The sequence below is a fragment of the Panthera tigris genome, chromosome C2 (genome assembly GCF_018350195.1).
Source record: "Panthera tigris isolate Pti1 chromosome C2, P.tigris_Pti1_mat1.1, whole genome shotgun sequence".
Taxonomy (NCBI): Eukaryota; Metazoa; Chordata; class Mammalia; order Carnivora; family Felidae; genus Panthera; species Panthera tigris.
Genome location: NC_056668.1, coordinates 70,622,334 through 70,644,034, shown reverse-complemented (window position 1 = coordinate 70,644,034; position 21,701 = coordinate 70,622,334). Strand labels below are relative to the sequence as shown.

Genomic DNA, 21,701 nt, shown 5'->3' with positions numbered 1-21,701 from the left:
TTATTTCATGCTAACAAAGGAAAATGACCTGTCAAGCATGACAAGACATGGAAGAATCCTAAATGCATAAACTAAGTGGAAGAAGCCAATCTGAAAAGGCTATGTGCTGTATGATTTCAACTACATGACATTCTGAAGAAGGCAAAACTATGAAGACAGTAGAAAAATCAGTGGTTGCCAGGGGCTCAGGGAGAGGGTGGGAAGGATTAATAGGTAGAACACAAAGGATTTTTGGGGCAGTGAAACTATTCTATATAAAACTGTAACACTGGATGTATGTCAGCACACATTTGTCAAAACCCACAGAATATATAACAAAAAAGTGAACCCTAGGGGTGCCTGGATGGCTCAGTCGGTTAGGCTTGGTTTTGGCTCAGGTCGTGATCTCACGGTTTGTGAGTTTGAGCCCCACAGAGCCTGCTTGGGATTCTCTCTCTCCTTCTCTAGAGGCAGGCCCTCTCTAGGGGCAGAGTCCCTCCCCTGCTTGCTTGTTCTATGTCTCTCAAAATAAATAAAAAACTGAAAAAACAATAATAAAATAAAATGGTTTTTTTTGAAGAGTGAACCTTAATGTAAACTATGGACTTCAGTTAATAATAATGTATCAATACTGGCTCATTGATGATAACAAATGTACTGCATTAATATAAGATGTTAATAATAAGAGGTATATAGGAACTCTTTTTTTTTTTTTAAGATTTTATTTTTAAGCAATCTCTATACCCAACATGGGGCTCAAACCCACAACCCCATGATCAAGAGTTGCATGCCCCACCTACTGAGCCAGCCAGGTACCCTAGGAACTCTACTTTCTGCTTAGTTTTTCTATGAACTTAAAACTGAAGTCTACTGAAAAAAAAAAAAAAAAAAAAAAGCAATGCCCAAACAATACTCACATAGGATCCAAGTTATGTATACCTTTCTGTCACAAATGGGAATAGTGCTGGTGTGGCTTGCACATTATTAGTGATCTACATTCTACAGCTGAGTTCCAATAAAGAGCACCCAGGTTACCACTTCAGCAAGCAGAGGGGCTACTCTGGCTCCTTTTGTTTGCCTTTCTAGAGTAGAGGCTGAGCGACCATGATGAAATTGATAACTCATAAATCTTGGACCTTCTGACCAAAATCTTAAAAGACCCTAAAACCTGGCAAATTCTCTCCTTTCTTTTGCTTTGAGAAACAAAGTGGTCTGTCTCCCCTGAATAATGAAGTAGGATACATATTAAAAAATACGTAATGGTGTGTTGGGCTGGCTCAGTCAGAAAAGCATGTAACTCTGATCTTGAGGTTGTGAGTTCGAGCCCCATGTTGGGTATAGAGATAACAAAAAAAATTTTTTTAAGTGAGAATGATTTCTAACCAAAGGGAGCTTAAGCAGAGGATCTTTACATATTATTCATTCTTACTCAGGGGCAGATATGCACACATCTCACAGGTAGAATGCATACTTTAAGCATGTCTTTCACACCTGCTCCTAGAAGAAGGAAAAATTATTTCATGCCAGGCCCTATGTGGGGCTTTCGCCAAGGCTCATTCATTACACTTATCTTTTACCCATTTTCCACTTATATTCTGGTATCTTTCTTATTATTTTATAATATTTTATTGTATAGTGAAGATAATTACCAACAAGAGAAGCTTCATTTAAAACTAAACAGAGGAGCTGAGCAGAAAGGGATGGAGAGTGAGTACTAATGAGTACAGTCTTTCTTTTTTGGGATGATGAGAATGTTCTGGAATTAGATAGTGGTGATGGTTGCACAACTGTGAATATACCAAAAACCACCACCAAATTGTACATGTTGAAAAGATAAATGTTTGGTATTGACAAAGACTCTCTCCTTGACCAAACTAAGCAGGTTCCTCTGAGTCTTCTCTACCAGAGCTTGTCCTTGGCCACTGTCCTTAACTTCAGCCTGCATAGCCTAATTGAGCAAGACTTCTAAATCAGTTTAGAGAGAATCCCCACCCTGATCTGATCTCCCTGGATTTTGATCAAATTTCTCATCCCCCACCCTTGATATCTAAACCTTTAGCCTGCTTTCAGTAAGAATCCTGTTAAATTAGTTTAGCAAGAATCCTCTACCCTTTATGTCTCTTAGTAATTTTTTATCCACTGACCCCCTCTTCAGAGTTGAGCCTAATCTCTCTCCCTATTACAATAATCCTGAATAAAGTCTTCATTACCATTTTGACATGTGTCTGAATAATTTCTTTAACAGCATATAAATTTTATTTCAATAAAGCTCTTATTCAAGGAACTAAATAGAAAATCTTGTCTGTCTTATATCCATCATTAAATGTGATGATAAAAGTGCCAATCACACAGTAGTTAAAATACTAAACAATATGTAACTGATTTGCCCAAATCTATATATAATTTTCCAATTTAAGTAAATCCAAAATGATGCCTATCTAATTGGAAGAAAAATTAAAAGAAGAAATTATTATATATAATCACATATGTAAAATCAATCACTGGTAAACTGTCTACATTGAGATAATTTACTCCTTCCCAAATAGTGGTACATATTTCTTTTTTATTTTTCTTACTGGTTTTTTGTTTTGTTTTGTTTTTTGTGTTTTTTTTCTTACTGTTTTTTTTTAATTAAAAAAATTTTTTTTTAATCTTTGAGAGAGAGACAGAGAGAGACAGAGTGGGAGCAGGGGAGAAACAGAGAGGGAGACACAGAATCCAAAGCAGGCTTCAGGCTCTGAGCTGTCAGCACAGAGCCTGATGCGGGGCTCCAACTCAGAACCATGAGATCATGACCCAAGCAGAAGTCGGACACTTAACCAAGTGAGCCACCCAGGCGCCCCTTTATTTTTCTTACTTGATTAGCTTTTTAAAAAATTATTAGGTAATAAGTACAACACTGTAATATTTCAAAACTGAATAGGCACTTACAGGAAAAGATGGATAATCTGCCATCTCCCTTCTCCCTTCCGATTCACTCTTAGGAAGTAATCAATGTTAAGCCTCTTGATATACATCCTTCCGCATCTTTCCTTGTGCTCTTACATATATGGATGAGTTTTTTTTAATGACTCATGTTACACACATGATACTATAATTTTTTCACTTATCTATATATGAAGAACATTCCTCTAGATCAATCATAGAGCTCTAATTTATTCTTTTTAATAGCTGCATGTTTCTTATTTCCTAACATTAACAATCATTCAAGAACTCCTTTACAAAGGACACTTATGCTATTTCTAGATTTTTACCATTATGCTACAACAAATAATGTGAATGTATATACATATACTGACTGAACCAGGAGCCTCCAGTTCTCATTTTCTTTCTTTTTTTTTTTTTTTTAAGTTTATTTTATTTTGAGAGAGAGAGAGAATAGGCAGGGAGAGGGAGTGAGACAGGGGCAGAAGATCCAAAGCAGGCTTTGTGCTGACAGAAGAGAGCCCAATTGCCAGGCTCGAACTCACAAACCAAAGTCAAACACTTAACAGACTGAGCCACCCAGGTACCCCCCCAGTTATCATTTTCTACGCATTTTTTTTCAGTTTTATTATAGAGATGTGATAATACTATATTATTTCCAGTCTTTCGTTTTCTATTTAAAATTGTGACACAGAGGTACCTGGGTGGCTCAGTCGGTTAAGTGTCCAACTCTTGATTTCAGCTCAGGTCATAATCTCATGGTTGTGAGATTGAGCCCCGTGCTGGGCTCCACGCTGGTGTGGAGCCTGTTTGGGATTCTCTCTCCCTCTCCCTCTGCTCCTCCCCCACTTGCATTCTGTCTCTCTTTCTCAAAAAAAAAAAAAAATGTGATATAAACATTTCCCCCATGTTATAACTCTGTAAACAATACTTTAAATAGATTTATAATATCATCCATTAAACTATAGACTATATCTTTGATTCTGTAATTCCACATGTAGTGACTGAACTTCATGGAATAATAATAGATCAGACAAAGAAACACACTAACACATCATTTGCTAAAACAAAAATTTGGAAACAACCTAAATGTTAAATTCAAGGAATGGTTAAATAAATTATGGAATAGTACATAAATAATAGTGAATATTATAAAATTGAAATTAGGTATATGTATTTTTCATAAATAAATCATTTTTACAAATTATACCAATTAATTCTCCCACCAGCAGTGTACTTACAATGTTAAGTCCATAATAGTAGCTGTTATTATTATTATTAGGCACTTACTATGTGCCAGGAACTATCCTAAGTCTGTACATGTGTTAATTAATCTAACTGTCAAAATATCCCTAGTACAGGGACGTCTGGATGGCTCAGTAGGTTAAGTGTCCCACTCTTGATTTCAGCTCAGATCATGAGATGAAGCCCTGTGGAGCCTGCTTGGGATTCTCTCTCCCTCTCTCTCCCTCTCCCCTGTTTGCATGTATATGCACTCTCTCTCTCTCTCTCTCTCAAAAAAAAATCCCTAGTACAGAATTTATTACCAATACTAAGGTACAAAGGTAGAGAAAATAACTCAAGGAAAACAATTCCACCTATGCAAACAAGATAAACACTCTCATTCTGAGTACTCAGCCTTCATATAAGAATTTTATCTTGGTCCCAAAATCATCTGATTGTGTTCAATTTCTTAAGGTATGAAACTCTTTGGAATTAGTTCAAAGGCCCTGGAAAGGAAAACTTCCCTTGGCATGCTTTTCATGATCACCTGCTATTGTTCAGGAATTTGCAGTGAATTCAGTCTTAAGAAAAATTACTGTAAAGACATCCAAATCAGTAAGGAAGAAGTAAAACTTTCACTCTTTGCAGATGACATAATACTATACAGAAAAACCAAAAGACTACACCAAAAAACTGCTAAAACTGATAAAGGAATTTAGTAAAGTGGCAGGATGCAAACTCAATGTACAGAAATCTGCTGCATTTCTATATGCCAGTAATGAAACAACAGAAACAGAAATTAATAAAACAATCCCATTTACAATTGAACCTAAAATATGAGATGCCTAGGAATAAACCTAACCAAAGAGGTGAAAGATCTGTACTCTGAAAACTATAAAACACTGATGAAAGAAATTGAAGACAACACCAAGAAATGAAGACATTCCATACTCATGGATTGGAAGAACAAATATTGTGAAAATGTCTATATTACCCAAAGCAATCTACATATTTAATGCAATCCTTGTCAGAATTCCAACAGCATTTTTCACAGAACTAGAACAAACAATCCTAACATTTTTATGGAATCAAAAGACCCCAAATAGCCAAAGCAATCTTGAAAAAGAAAAGCAAAGCTGCAGGCATCACAATTCTGGACTTGAAGTTATATTACAAAGCTGTAGTAATCAAAACAGTATGGTAATGGAACGAAACTAGATACAGAATAAAAAACACAGAAATAAACCCACAATTATATGGTCAGCCAATCTTTGACAAAGTGGAAAAGAATACCCAATGGAAAAAAGACAGTCTCTTCAACAAATGGCCTTGGGAAAACTGGACAAAAACATGCAAGAGAAAGAAACTGGCTCACTTTCTTACACTATCTACAAAAACAAATTCAAAATGGATTAAAAACCAAAACGTGAGACTGGAAACAAGAAAAATCCTAGAAGAGAGCACAGAAAGCACAGGCAGTAACTTCTCTGACATTGGCTATAGCAACTTTTTATAGATAGGTCCAAGGCAAAGGAAACAAAAGCAAATCAATCAATCAACAAAACCAAAAGGCAACCTACAGAATGGGAAAAGATATTTCCAAATGACATATCCAATAAAGGGTTGGTACCCAAAATATACAAAAAGTTTATAAAACTCATCACCCAAAAAACAAATAATCCAGTGAAAAAACGGGCAGAAGACATGAACAAACATTTTCCAAAGAAGACTTCCAGATGGCCAATAGACACATGAAAAGATGTTCATTAACATTTAACATCAGGGAAATGCAAATCAAAACTACAATGAGGTATCACTTCATACCTGTAAGAATGGCTGAAATCAACAACACAAGAAACAACAGGTGTTGGCCAAGGATGTGGAGAAAATTAACCTCTTGCCCTGTTGGTGGGAATGTGAACTGATGCAGCCACTGTGGAAAACCCTATGGAGGTTTCTCAAAAAGTTAAAAATAGAACTATATTATGATCCAGTAATGGCACTACTGGGTATTTACCCAAAGAACACAAAAACTCTAATTCAGAAGGGATACATGCGCCCCTATGTTTATAGCAGCATTATTTACAATAGCCAAGATATGAAAGTAGCCCATGTGTCCATCGATATATAAATGGATAAATATGTGGTATATATATACAAGGGAATATTATTCTGCCATAAAAATAATAAAACCTTGCCATTGGAGCTAGAGAGTATAATGCTAAACAAAATAAGTCAGAGAAAGACAAATATTATATGATTTCACTCATGGCATTTAAGAAACAAAACAAACAAGCAAAGGAAAAAAAAAAGAGGGAGAAAGAGACAAACCAAGAAGCAGATTCTTAACTATAGAGAACAAACTTATGGTTACCAGAGGGGAGGTGGGGGGAGATGGGTGAAACTAACTTGAATTAAAATTAAAAAAAAGATTACTGTATAATAGGAAGAATATTCTTGACATATTGTAGATACACATAACCAAAGCCCAGAAATCTCAATTATTGTCCCAAGATTAGAACCTTAATTTCTGAGTTCTATTTATCTTCCCTGGAAGGCACAGACTTGATTTGCTTTAAAAATCAAGGATTTCTGGTAAAAATTTTATAGCACTTTAAAATACAGTACAGCAGGGGCGGCTGGGTGGCTCAGTCGGTTAAGCGTCTGACTTCGGCTCAGGTCATGATCTCGCGGTTGGTGAGTTCAAGCCCCGCGTCAGGCTCTGTGCTGATGGCTCCAGAGCCTGGAGCCTGTTTCAGATTCTGTGTCTCCCTCTCTCTCTGATCCTCCCCCGTTCATGCTGTGTCTCTCTCTGTCTCAAAAATAAATAAACGTTAAAAAAAATTAAAAAAAAATAAAATAAAATACAGTACAGCAAATAAACTTAATATTACTTGGACCTGGCAATGATATCATAGAAATGCTTTTTGTTTTCCCTCTCTTTGCCCAAAGCTTCCAAGAGACTGGTGAAAGTGCCTGACTCCTGCAGCTCCTGCATGGTCTTTGTAATTATGTCACTGAAAAACTGCCTGTAAGGAGAAACAAGAAAGATGAGTTAATAAATTTCCCTACATTTACAAAGGGCTACAGAAGTCACACAAGTTAAGACCTGGAATGAAAATCAGAACTAAGTTGGAATTACTCCTGGAATGCAAGAATAATTTAACATTAGGAAGTCTATTAATAGAGGGGCGACTGGGTGGCTTAGTCAGTCAAGCATCCAACTTCGGCTAAGGTCATGATCTCACAGTTCGTGGGTTCAAACCCCACGTTGAGCTCTGTGTTGGGCTCCAGGCTAACAATGTGGAGCCTGCTTAGGACTCTCTCTCTCTCCCTCTCCCTCTGCCCCTCACCCACCCACGCTTTCTCTCAAAAATAAATTAAAAAAAAAAAAAGAAAGTCTATTAATAGAATTCATCACATTAACAAAGGCAAAAGGAGGAAAAACCATAAGACCATCACAACAGATGGCAGAAAAGGCATTTGGCAAAACTCAATACCCATTGTTTTAAAAATAAACAACAAAAACTCTTCGCAAACTAGAAATAAAAGAGAACTTCCTTAACCTGACAAAGTTTACTTACCAAGTACTAACAAACACTGAATGTACAGTATAATATTATGTACACAATATTTAAAAACATGTAAAACTAGGGGCGCCTGGGTGGTTCAGTCTGTTAAGCATTCAACTTCATCTCGGGTCATGATCTCTGTTCACAAGTTCATGTGGGGCCTGAGCTGACAACATGGAGCCCACTTAGGATCCTCTGTCCTCCTCTCTCTGCTCCTACCCACCCCCCCCCAAAAAAAATTTTAAAAAACATGTAAAACTGTATGTACTGTTTAAATAAAACACATACATACCTAATAAAAGTATCACAACATGTAAGAGAATAATAAATACCATATTCAGAATAGAGTTCATCTTTGGGGGAAGAGTGAGGGGGACTAGCATCTGAGGCTTCAATTGTATCTGTAGTATTTCATTTAAAAACAAAACAAAACAGGGGTGCCTGGGTGGCTTGGTCCGTTGAACGCTCATCTTCAGCTAAGGTCAAGATCCTGCAGTATGTGAGTTCAACCCTCACATTGGACTTGCTGTCTGCCCAGAGCCTGCTTTCAATCTTCTGTCCCCCTCTCTCTCTACCCCTTTTGTGCATGCTTGCTCTCTCTCTCTCTCTCTCACTCCCTCTCAAAAATAAACCTTTAAAATAAAATAAAATGAATTCATAAAAAAAAAAAAAAACCTCTAAAGCAATTATGGTAAAATGTTAAGATTCGGTGCTTACACACATTTAAGTATTCATTATTTCATTATTTATATTTTTCTGCATTTTGGGGTGCTTGGGTGGCTCAGTGGGTTGAACATCCAACTTTGGCTAAGGTCATGATCTCACAGTTTGTGAATTCCAGCTCCAAGTCCAGCTCACTGCTGTCAGTCTGTCAGCACAGAGCTCACTTTGGATCCTTTGTCCCCGTCTCTCTGCCCCTTCCCTGCTTGCTCTTTCCCTCTCTCTCTCCCCCGAAAAATTATATTTTTCTGCATTTAAAAAATATTTGAGGGGCACCTGGGTGGCTCAGTGGTTGAGTGTCTGACTTTGGCTCAGGTCATGATCTCATGGTTTATGAGTTCCAGCCCTGCATTGGGCTCTGTGCTGACAGCTCAGAGCTTGGTGCCTGCTTCGGATTCTGTGTCCCCTTTCTTTCTGCCTCTCCCCTGCTTGTGCTCTGTCTCTCTTTCAAAAATAAATAAACATTAAAAAAATTTTTTTAATAATAAAAAATATTTAATAATTTTGCAAAAGTTAAACCTTTTAAAAATTTTTAAAAAGAGGGGCGCCTGGGTGGCTCAGTCAGTTAAAAGCTCAGGTCATGATCTCACAGTTTGTGGGTTCAAGCCCTGCCTCAGGCTTTGTGCTGACATCTCAGAGCCTAGAGCCTGCTTCAGATTCTGTGGCTCCCTCTCTCTCTGCCCTTCCCCCACTCATGCTCTGTCTCTCTTGCGCTCTCTCAAAAATAAATAAAACATTAAAAAAAATTTTTTTTAAAGAGCTAATAAAACCCTCACATTTTAGAGATGAGTAAACCCAGGAAGGGTTAACCAGGAAGGTTAAATGACCTGCCTAATCACATAACTAATTTGAGAAAGATGTATAACCATATAATTCATACTTCCTGACTCCTAGTCCATTGGTTTCTATAATATTCTGGTGGGTAGAGAATTTTAAAAACTCCTTTTTAATGTTTTGACATAGAGTCGGCAAGAATTACACTATTTTACATAATAATCTATTAACAACAGTTCAAAGAAAAAGATTCAAAACCTATATTAAGAGAAAAGTTAAGTATACCAAAGTAAAAAAAAACCAATTGAAAAGATATTAGCCATCACATGGAGACAGAAAAGGACATTAGCTAGATTGGGTGTTTATAAGCTGGATACGTTTCTGTCATGCATGCAAATCTGAGCCAGATTGATTTTAACAAGAAACATTACCCCTCTGATGCAGGGATTGGAATATTTTTCCTATAAAGGGACAAATGGTAAATGTTTTGGCTTTGCAGGCCATAAATTCTCTGTTGCAACTCCTCAGCTCTGTTGTTGTAGCATGAAAGCAGCAAGAGACAATATGTAACCAAATGAGCAATGCTGTATTCCAATAAAATTTATTTTCAAAAACAGACCACAGGCTGCATTTGGCTGGTGGCCCTGGGTAATTGTTCTAAGCATTCATTTACCAACAGTCCTTACCATCATATTACATCCTCTTTTATTTTATTTTTAAAATTTTTTAAATGTTTATTTTTGAGAGAGAGAGAGACAGAGCACAAGCAGGGGAGGGGCAGAGAGAGGGAAACCCAGAATCCAAAGCAGGCTCCAGGCTCTGAGCTGTCAGCACAGAGCCCAACACGAGGCTTGAACTCACGAACCATGAGATCATGACCTGAGCCAAAGTCGGACGCTCAACAGACTAAGCCACCCAAGCACCCCATATTACATCCTCTATTAAACTTAACAGGTTTCTTTGTCAGCAAGCCAGCTGACAACAAAAAACTGAATACTGAGACAATGGAAACTGAGACTGCCTTGCAGAAATTCTCGGGGCACCTGGGTGCCCTGCTTGGCTAAGTGTCCCACTCTTGATTTCAGCTCAGGTTATGATATCACAGTTATGAGACTGAGCCCTGAGTTGGGCTCCGCTCAGAGTGGGGAGACTGCTTAAGATTCTCTCTCTCCCTCTGTCCCTCTCCCCCACTCCCGCTCTCTTTCTCTACAAATAAAAAATAATAAATGAATAAATGAATAAATGAATAAATAACTGGAAACAAAGGCTCAACAACTTGCCCATGATTATATAGCCACATACTTCCAATTGTACCACACTTCCTCTAGGCAGTCTTTAGCTAATCCTATGGAAAGCAGTAGCTTTCCATATAATGACCAATCCATAAGAGAAGACAGCAGTCGACCACCGTTACACCCATTTTTCATCCATAATAAATATACTACTACATTCCAAATATGCTCTCCTTCCTTACCTATCTACCTGAATTTTCTTCAGTGTCTCCGTAGACATTATGGTCTGTCTTATAGGTTTTTTGAAGACAAGATCTTGCGTTTTGTTAAATCCGTTGGCCAATTGGCTTCCTTGTCTGATTTCTGGCAACTTGGTTTCTTCTTTAGGTAAGAATGGACTGGTTATTTTTGAGGTTTTTGGGTCATCTGAAAATTTTTCTAAGGTCTTTCCTTCAAAATTGATTTCTTTATTTTTCTTCTAAAAACAAGAAATAATGTTTTATGTAATACAGATTTTAAGAGTAAAGAAACAATGCTATACAAGGGCCTCTGCCTACATTTTTCAACCTCATCTTCTGCCACTTGTACTCGACACACAAGAAAATTACCCTTTTCTTCAGCCACATAAACCATGTCCTGCTATTTTGTTCCTTCCTGCCCCTAGACAACATTCCTTTTCTGTCTTTCCTCAGTGTACCACCAGGTACACTTTAAGATTTTGATCAAAGGAAAAGTTATTTGTGAAACATCTTTATTAGCAGACATTTACCATATTGTAATTCTTGTATAAATTGTATACAATTGTATAATTGTCTCCATCAGATTGTAAATTCTATGAAGGAAGGGACAGTTCTTAGAGATCTTGGTTCCCTTCAAATTCTTTTTGAAACAGGGGAACCTGAGTGGCTCAGTCCGTTAAGCATCCGACTGTTGATTTTGATTCAGGTCATGATCTCACTGTTTGTGAGATTGAGCCCCACGTCGGGCTCTGTACTAACAGCAAGGAGCCAATCTGAGATTATCTCTCTCCCTCTCTTGCTGCCCCTCCACCACTCATGCAGGCACTCTCTGTCTCAAAAGTAAATAATTAAAAAATAAAATAAAATAAATTCTTTTGGGAATTAGACTGGATAATAAATGTGGCCATCTTTATAGTTTCATTGTCTAGAACAATGCCTAGGGTATAGGAGACTCAAAATGCTCATTGACACATGAATTTTAAATATAAAGAATGAAAGGAAAGTCATATCAAAGAGCAAATTGGTATAATTAGTAGTGTGGTATAGATTTTGAAGGTCATGTGGGGAAAGGCCAAAATAATTTATTTTTCAGACCCAAATTGAACACTAAGGGGTAGGCATCAACCATAGGAACAGCATATGTCTTTTAACTGATGATTCCCATTTAATCTGTGGCTAAAAGCTTTAGCTTTTGAGAGGCCATACAACATAGTCATTATACCTAAAGACTCTGAAACCAAACTTCCTTATTTGAATCCTGGCTTTATTTCTCACTAAACCATATTGACTTAAGAAAACTATTTAATATCTCTATGCCTCCATTTTCCCATTGGTAAAATAGGGATAGTAGTACCTCCCCTCATAGGGTTATTAAAAGGATTAAATAAATTAATATACATAAAGCATTTAGAACAGTACACAGAACTTTGTGAGTTCTACACTTGTTATGATTACTTAAATTCTTGTGCTGTCTTATGCACAGAAGAAAAGTTTATCTGCACACTGATACCCAAAGCCTAGGTCTTCCTTAGCTAAACTTCAACTAGCCCAGAAATGTTAAAAACTATCCATGAATGGTTAATAAACACAGAGTCAACTGTATTTTTCTTTACATCAACTATAAGCAAAGATCCAGATCTAAAGAACACATCCATAGGGAAGTACAAAACAAAATGCTGCCTTAAATAAAAACTAAATTTAAATTTTTTCTTTTAAATTAAAATTAATTTGGCTACAACGAGAATAGAAGTGTAGCATTTCAACAACTGAACTGAAACTTACCTAGATGTAAGGAAAACCTTAAGGGTGGTTTTTATTTTAGATTTTATCTACGTAGGGAAGGGGAAAGTGTAAGGCCTAGGAGGCTCTGTTTTTCCATTTCCCTGTTTTTCCTCTACCTTTATGCTTGGGCATCTGGAAATGGAAGCAACTGTGTCAAGCAGCCTGATTTACTGATTACTACAAATAAATATGAATTTTTAAAAGAGAGAATTTAAGTAGACTAGCTAAATGTTTTAGTTCATTTACTAAAAAATATTTCTATCACACACACACTATGTACAAGAGAGGGTATTAGACTCTTGAGACAAAAGGTAAGAGAAACAGTATCCCTGCAAAGAAGCTCTTCCCAAATTTTGGTCCACTTACTCCCACTTCTGGTAGAATCTGATACATTAGTATATTTTTCATCATGCCACTCCATGATTTTACAAATGAAAATCTATTTGGAGATGTCCTTAGCTATAAAAATGGCTATAAAAGAGGGATAATGCTAATTAACCTTTCATCCCAAGTTGTTCTAAAGGCTAAACAATAAGACAAAGGATTTAAAATATAATCCTATGCCCTTACAGGGCAATGACATTGTAAAATTAATGAGCTAGAAGTAGTATTATGAAGCAAAATATTATTTTAAAAGATTCATAGTTTTGTAAAGTTGTGGAACTAACTTATATTGAGAAAAGAGCTGTTAAGCTTCTATTAATCAAGATAAGAGTATAAGGCTTTATTATATACACTACTATGAAATTACAAGCAGGGTCTCTGTTAAGTCAGAAAATTTTGTGGGTGAAGATCCCTATCATAAACCAGAATAAAATAGTGCAAAAATTTTGTTCTTTAATTTAGTGAAGTAGTGACCGCTGCTGAATTGTTTATAAATTTGGGTTTTTCATTCTCTCTTGAGTTTCTATGAAGGCAAATTACCTTTTTTTAGCCTGACAGTATCATTGATAAGTCTCATAAAACTTTATCTTGCTAACTAACTAAATATCTTTTTATTTTTGATTCTTACTGAAGGAGACAATAAATAGGGAGGAAACCCCAGACTCTCTACTATTTATTACCTAGCTTAATGTATGAATTAGACTCTTATTTTAAATGCATTGAAAGGCTTAGTTCTTGGGTTTTCAGTCTTTTTGCCTTCATAAATTGATAAGAAAAATTAATTTGTTACAAAATTCCCTGATATACCCATTAATGTAATTTTTTCCCCGAGTTTTTACTTAAATTCTATTCAGTTAACATATGGTAAAATTGGTTTCAGGTGTATAATTCAGTGATTCATCACTTACATATAACACACAGTGCTCATCACAAAAAGTGCCCTCCTTAATACCCATTACCCATTTAGCCCATCCCCGCCCACCTCCCTCCATCAACCCTCAGTGTCCTCCATAGCTAAACCTGTTAGTGTTGTTTTAAAACCACCCTGAAATTCATAGAATGTTAGCATTAGAAGGGACTATGTGGATCATTTAGTTAAAACTCTATTACACTTTAGGGACACCTGGCTAGCTCAGTCAGCGGAGCATGCAACTCTTGATCTCGTGGCTATGAGTTCAAGTCCCACATTGGGTGTGGAGATTACTTAAAAATAAAAATGAAAAAAAATACACACACAAAAACTCCATCACATTTTACAAATGGGAATATGAAGACCAAGAAAGTGAAATGAACTGATAGTACACAACTAAACTGCAAAGAGCTCCTGACTCCAAATCCAGTATTCTTTACAGTAATTTTTACCAAGTTTTTTGAGAGAGAGAATGAGAGAGAGAATGAGCAGGGGAGGGGCAGAGAGGGAGGGAGGGAGGGAGAGAGAGAAAATCCCAAGCAGTCTCCACACCGTCAGTGCAAAGCCTGATGTGGGGCTTGAACTCACGAACCGTGAGACCATGATCTGAGCCAAAACCAAGAGTCATACACTTAACCAACTGAGCCACCTAGATGCCCCTCCAAATCCAATATTCTATTAAAATTTTGTATAACTTTCAAACTTCAATAAAAGTTGAATAAACCCAGACTATACATATAATGATAATAATTATTATTATTTAAAAAATTTAAGGTGAAATTAGTATCTAGTCACAATAAATATGGACTTCTCTTCCATTAGACATGGAAAGCAATTTACTCTGTTGTTTATGTAGCAATTTTCATCTATAATAGAATCAGAATTGTATATTCTGTACAAATTATATAAAGTAATTTTGCTGAACTTAATAAATGTGTATTTATAAATTCTTTCCATTTTATACTACAACCCAAGTTATTAAAATTTATAAGAGCTTAAGAATTTATGAAAATTTTCTCACTACCAAGTTGAGTTTTTTGATAATTCAATAGCCCTTTGAGGAGGAGTCCATATCACCACTGAAAATATAATGGGTGACATAATGATGTAGCTGGATATCCACAAAGGCAGGTTGCAACAGATTCATCAAAACAACAAAGTCATTTTAGAATAAAGAAACATTAAGAAGGTCTAGCTGAATTTCTTCCCACTACCGTTCAGTTAGCTTTCAGCAGCCAAGAAATACAAGACAGGTGGGGCAATTCAGTAATTTGGCTACTCTCAGTACATACACTGTCTACTGATTTAACTGTAGGCTTTTTTGAATAATGCCAACATATTGGAAGAAAAGGATATTCTGACTGGCAATGTCTGTTGAACTATTGTTATTTCACCCCATCAATTCAGGGTATGTATCCCAGGTAATTATTATAACCCTTTTTATCTCAGATAAAGGTGCTATCTCCTGTGTTAAATTTAATGGCATAAGTACGGTACATGATAGAAAAATAAAAAGGAAAGAAAACAAAAATTAAATAGTGGTGAGTGTATATACCATGTTGACACTTTGTCTTCTTTCATACTGAACTGGCATGATATAGTTTAGAATAGAGAGCTGATCTGTGGTATCCTCCAGAACTGCAGAGATCCTCAGCACATCTAGAATGGAGAGTGGTTCTATGATTTCCGGGATGATTTCTATGTTTGTTTCTTCAGCTGTTTCTTCTTCTTCTTCTACAGCACCAGGTGGCTCGCCTGTCACTGACACTGTCACCTCAGAATGCCAGACTTCTGATGGAAGATTTGAGGCTTCTAATTGGCCTCTAAAGAAAAAAATAAAGAAAAAAAATAAGTCAGACACCAAATGTTTAAAAATTGCACAAACTCAAAAGCACAGGCAGCATATAGATTGGCTCCTGTGAAGTCCATATTGTCATATAATATAACCAAAATAAAGAACAAAAGTAGTTTACACGTGGTTCTGCTAAATAAATATCTCTCTGTGACATTCTGACCCACCAAAGGCACGCCACTTACTGGTTAATAACTCTGTGTAACCCATACTATTTGACTGTGCTTAACCAACTAATTTGAATCCAAATTAACTTTTTTTTCTAGCAATATCTTTAGATGCTAACCAAAAGTGTCTCATGATTAATGAAAAACGGAATGTGGCAGGAGCACCTGTCCGGCTCAGTCTGTGGAGCATGTGACTCTTGATCTTGGGGTGTGAGTTTGCGCCCCAGATTGGTACACAGCTTACTTAAAAAAAAAAAACAACAAAACATTAAAAAAATAACATTAAAAACAAAAACAAAACCAAATTGTAGTAACCAGTCTCCAAAGTGGGTCCATATGAGTCTTACCTTCTCGTATTCATGCCCTTTGTCCCTCATATTAATAGGACTAACTAAGCTATGTAACCAGGAGGATATTGTGGGTTCCAAGGTTAGGTGATAAAAGACACTGAAGCTTCTCCCTTACTGTCTCATATCTTTCACTCTGTGAGAACCCAGCTGCCTTGTCATGAGGACACTTGAGCAGCCCTTTGGAGAAGTTTGTGAGGGTGAGGAACTAAGGCCTCTTACCAACAGCCAGCATCAACTCCCCAGCTGTGTGGGAGTGGATCTTGCAGCCCCAGTGAAATTTTCAGATGACTACAGCCCTGGGCAATTTCAACCTTAAAACAGACCCAAGCCAGCACCATTCAGCTAAGCTGCTCTCAAATTCCTGACCCACAGAAACTATGTGAAATAATAAAAGTTTATATTTTAAGTTACTAAGCTCTGGGGTAATTTGTTACACAGCAATAGATAAATTTAGCATAAGGCATAATTCATACACACACACACACACACACACACACACACACACACAAACTGGAATTTTGAACATACTTTTCCATTCTTCTTAAGCTACTTTTAACTTCCATGGTACATTTACAATCTCACAAGAAATGCAGTCACCTAAAATGGGAAGAAAACATTGAGATTAGTTTAAGGGAGTGTTGAATGACATTTAAATTATTTCCATCCTTTCATTAAGAGAAAATTAAAGAATTATGAGAGCTGTGACATATCCCCTCTTTTTGCTTATCAGAGCAGTCCTAGCAATGGAAAAACCGCTGACATCATGGGATGCAGGACTACTAAGTAGTCAGTTTAATTATTGACAAATGAAATTACTGATAAATGAAATATTTGAGTTTGTTCTTATGGTAAATTAATATACAACATGGTTTTCATATTTTATTATATTCTGATTTTAATTGGCAATGTTTGTATAATAGATTTATGTTATTCTGCTCACTGAAATGTTTAATTAAATCATTTAATTTCCGATCTGTCAGACAACAAAATTTATTGCACCTGGACTTAGAATACTTGAGATTGTATTTAGAAAAGCTGCATTAATCCTGAAAATCCTGAAAGTAGTTTACTATTACTATCAAGATGTTACCATTCCATAAGCCAAAATCCTTTCCGCTTAAATGAGCTTTACAATAAGAACATCCCATGGAGAATTTTGCTCTATGCTGAATGAATAGTGAATGGTAAGTTTCCAATATGATTTTTTACAAGGATGATACAAGTATGTCTCACACAACAGAAGTCTCATATGCAAAAATGAAAACATAAAATAGAATCTTTATGTAAACTGAAAACAGGATACTCCAAACTAGCCAAATTTTCTGGTACAAGGGCATTCTTAGGAGAAAGTATCATGGTGTTAAGGAGATTTGGCTCTTCTTTTGTGTTGTTGTTGCTTCTTCATTTTTCCTTTTTTAGGTTTGGGCCATAGGTAAATGTGCTTCATGCAAGTAAGATAGGACTATGCTAATGCAGTAGTCAGTGTGTTCATGCTGTTCTGGCTTTTCATTCCTCAATGCTAGAAATCTAGGAGTCATTCCTGCTTCCTCGTTCATCTTGACACCAGCATTTCCCAATCCAAGCCATCACAAAGTCCTGTGGATTCTTTCTTCTTTTTCTGTATCCCCCAACACTATGCTGGACATGGCTGTTGTTTCTTGCCTGAACAACTCCAACAGCCCCCAAACTGGAAGCAATATTTTTTAAATGAAAAACTGAAAATCTAAAAAATTAAAGTCAATTTTTTAAAATTGAAAATCTGATCATGTTTCTCCTTAGAACCCTTCCACGGTTTCCCATTGCCTTAGGATAAAAGCTAGAATGCTAAACTTGGCCCATAAGGCCTGCATGATCTGGCCCTGCTCTGTTCCTGTTCAGGTATTTACTTGGCACTGCCCACCCGCCCCCTTTTTTTTTTCTAACCAGAACATTTATGTTGTGACTAATCGCTGAAATTCTTGAGATGAACTGGATGCTGCAATAGCTGCCCTCTTGGGTTTAGGTGTTGTTCCTTCACGGAATCCATGCCTGAATCTGCAGTACACAATTTTTAGGTGAGATCAAGTGTTTTTATCTTCCTAGCTCCCTCCCTGATGGATCACCATGGGCTGGCTGTTTCTCTATCAGAGACCATGGCACCTGTCAGGTAATCATCTCCCTGCCCTCTCTTGGGGGCTTAGGTAACTATTTCTACCCCATGTCCCTGGGGACTGCATCATCCCTTATAGTTTCACTTCTGCCAACATTTTTGCAAGCATACCTTTTATTAAATTCTGAACCCTATCACTGTTTCCATCCAGGGCAATACTGACTGATGCTATGACCTATGTACATAGATTTTTTAATATATTACATATATACACACATAAATATATAAAATATATATATATGTATGCAAATATGAAACAAGTTTCATAAAACAATTTCATAAAAACAAATCCTTAACATGTGTTATACATTCTGATACTTTTGATTCTGTCATATTTTGCCTAAAAAGTATTTTATCTATTTACTTATTTTTAAGTAATCTATATACCCAAGATGAGGCTTGAACTCACAACCTTGAGATGGGCAAAAGACATGAAGAGACACTTCTCCAAAGAAGACATCCAGATGGCCAACTGACACATGAAAAAATGCTCAACATCACTCATCATCAGGGAAACACAAATCAAAACCACAATGAGATACCACCTCACACCTGTCAGAATGGCTAACATTAACAACTCAGGCAACAACAGATGTTGGCAAGGACGTGGAAAAAGAGGATCTCTTTTTCATTGTTGGTGGGAATGCAAGTTGGTGCAGCCACTCTGGAAAACAGTATGGAGGTTCCTCAAAAAACTAAAAATAGAACTACCCTACCACCCAGTAATTGCACTACTAGGCATTTATCTACGGGATACAGGTGTGCTGTTTAGAAGGGACACATGCACCCCCATGTTTATAGCAGCATTATCAACAATAGCCAAAGTATGGAAAGAGCCCAAATGTCCATTGATGGATGAATGGATAAAGAAGATGTGGTATATATATACAATGGAGTATTACTCAGCCATCAAAAAGAATGAAATCTTGCCATTTGCAACTACGTGGGTGGAACTGGAGGGTATTATGCTAAGTGAAATTAGTCAGAGAAAGACAAAAGTCATATGACTTCACTCATATGAGGACTTTAAGATACAAAACAGATGAACATAAGGGAAGGGAAACAAAAATAACAAAAACAGGAAGGGGGACAAAACAGAAGAGACTCATAAATACAAAGAACAAACAGAGGGTTACAGGAGGAGGTATGGGAGGGGAGATGGGCTAAATAGGTACGGGGCACTAAGGAATCTACGCCTGAAATCACTGTTGCACTATATGCTAACTAATTTGGATGTAAATTAAAAAAAATACAAAATAAAATAAAACAAAAAAGAGTTACAATGTGTAGGGACGCCTGGGTGGTTCAGTCAGTTAAGCGTCTGACTTTGGCTCAGGTCATGATCTCACAAGTTCATGAGTTCAAGCCCTGCATCAAGTTCTGTGCTGACAGCTCAGAGCCTGGAGCCTGTTTTGGATTCTGTGTCTCTCTCTCTGCTCCTCCCCCGCTCATGCAAGTGTGCGTGCGCGCTCTCTCTCTCTCTCAAAAACAAAGTAAACATTTTAAAAGTCAAGTGTTTTACTGACTGAGCCAACCAGGCACCCCTGCCTAAAAAGTATTATAATCACAATCTACTACTCGGCCATCACATGCAGTTTGAAAAATGCCTTCTGCACGTGACACTTTCCCTGACTCATCAGCCTGGATCAGGATTCTCTTGTTTAAGTGCTCACTGCACTCTTATTTTCCTGCAGAGCTCTCTTCACATTTTGTAATGTTGTCATTTCCCCCCACTGGACTGTTAAGTGTCCTGAAAGCAGGAACCAGGGCAAGGACACTCACTATTAGCCTAATAAGTATTTGCAGAGTGAATGAATGAACAAAGAAATGAAACTCACATTTAATGTGTTATTCCTCCCAGGACTATTTTCCTTTAGATTTCTAGTACTTAATAGCGGGATTTTAGTAGATTTCTGGGACAGAGAAAACTGGATGGAGGAAGTGAATTATAAGGTACCTACACCGTATCTTGATGTATTTAAGAGAGAATCCGATTTTAAACATGATTTACAGATATCTATTTTATAAAACTTTGGAGTCATCCTTTACTGTTCTCTCTCATTTCTTACCCATCAGCAAATCCTGTCTGTTACATTTAAAACATATTCAGAATTCCAGTACTTATGACCCCTGTCTACATGCCATAATATATCAGAATCATTACAATCCTAGTTGTTCTCCCTGCTGGTGCCCTTGCTCCCTTCAGTCTCAACAGAGTGGCCCTGTTAAAATGTAAGTCAGGGGCGCCTGGGTGGCTCAGTCGGTTAAGCGGCCGACTTGGCTCAGGTCATGATCTCACGGTCCGCGAGTTCGAGCCCCACATCGGGCTCTGTGCTGACAGCTCAGAGCCTGGAGCCCGTTTCAGATTCTGTGTCTCCCTCTCTCTCTGCCCCTCCCCTGTTCATGCTCCGTCTCTCTCTGTCTCAAACATAAATAAACGTTAAAAAAAATTAAAATAAATGTAAGTCAAATTGAGTCACTCATTATAGAGCCCTCAATGGTTTCTCTTCTCAGAGTAAAAGCCTTCTTTACAGTGGCCTCCCTGCTTAATTTTTTTCTCCATAGAGAAAATTTTTCTCACATTGCCTTCTAATGTCCATATATTTTACTTGCTTATTGTCTTGCTCTCTCTACTAGGATGTAAGGTCTATGGGGGCAGAGACTTCTGTAGTTTTGTTTACTGCAGTGTCCTCCGAGGCAAGAACAAAGCTTGGTGAAAAGTAGCCATTCAATAAACTACTGAATAAACGAATGCATCCATAGGGAAATCCAAGTAAACGTGCAATAATTAGGCAGTGTAAATCTGTGATATCCACTAATCTATCTCATTCTCGTCTGCAGGTATTTACTGAAGACCCAATTCGTGTGGGCACGGTGCTGCGCGCCCCACGAGTTTGGCAGCTGAATGAGTTCTCCCTAAAATGCAATAAGGCCTTTTCAGGGCAGTCCTACTCACTCTGTAGTCAAAACGAAGGATGCGGGTTAAAAACTTAGGTCATTTCTTCAAAGAGATAAAGGAGTAGGAGGAAAGGAGTAAGGGGGAAAAACACAGAAGAGTTCCTGCCTTCGTGTTCCTGGCCTTTCTCTTCCACGCTAGGATCCGAGAGGCTGTTTCCCTACTCCTCTGCGGTAAGCGGGAAAGATACCCCCATGTTGGCATAACAATCTGGGGTACCCGAGGAGGGGAGATATTCTCTAGACCGGCTTCACTTTTTCCACCTAAGGAACCAAGCTATAGTGTTTCTCTGGCAACGCTCAGCTTTGGAGGACCTTTTCTTCTCCTCCTCCAGCTGGCTACCATCTTGCCTTACTCTGTTTCAAAATAATAAATGTTGCAGCTTACAAAGATGAAAAGACGGAGGGAACTGTAAGAGTGCTCCTGAATGTGGTTTGTTTCAGTCCGAAGGCAACTGAAGCCTTTTTTTTTTTTTTTTTTTTTTTT

At 37.3% G+C, this 21,701-nt stretch overlaps 1 protein-coding gene across 3 annotated transcripts in view; it reads right to left on the bottom strand.

The window, feature by feature from the left end:
• Nucleotides 1-21,622, bottom strand: part of IQCG (IQ motif containing G) — a 53,840-nt gene extending 32,218 nt beyond the window's left edge. The window contains exons 1-5 of one of the 3 annotated variants that reach the window (XM_042957150.1): nucleotides 21,603-21,622; nucleotides 16,639-16,707; nucleotides 15,297-15,564; nucleotides 10,669-10,904; nucleotides 7,029-7,157 (exon numbers count right to left, since the gene is read on the bottom strand). In XM_042957150.1, the coding sequence (XP_042813084.1) occupies nucleotides 7,029-7,157; nucleotides 10,669-10,904; nucleotides 15,297-15,564; nucleotides 16,639-16,673 (668 nt within the window). In that variant the 5' untranslated portion in view covers nucleotides 16,674-16,707; nucleotides 21,603-21,622. The other 2 variants (XM_042957148.1, XM_042957149.1) reach the window with 2 other exon arrangements.
• Between the last annotated feature and the right edge of the window lie 79 nt (nucleotides 21,623-21,701).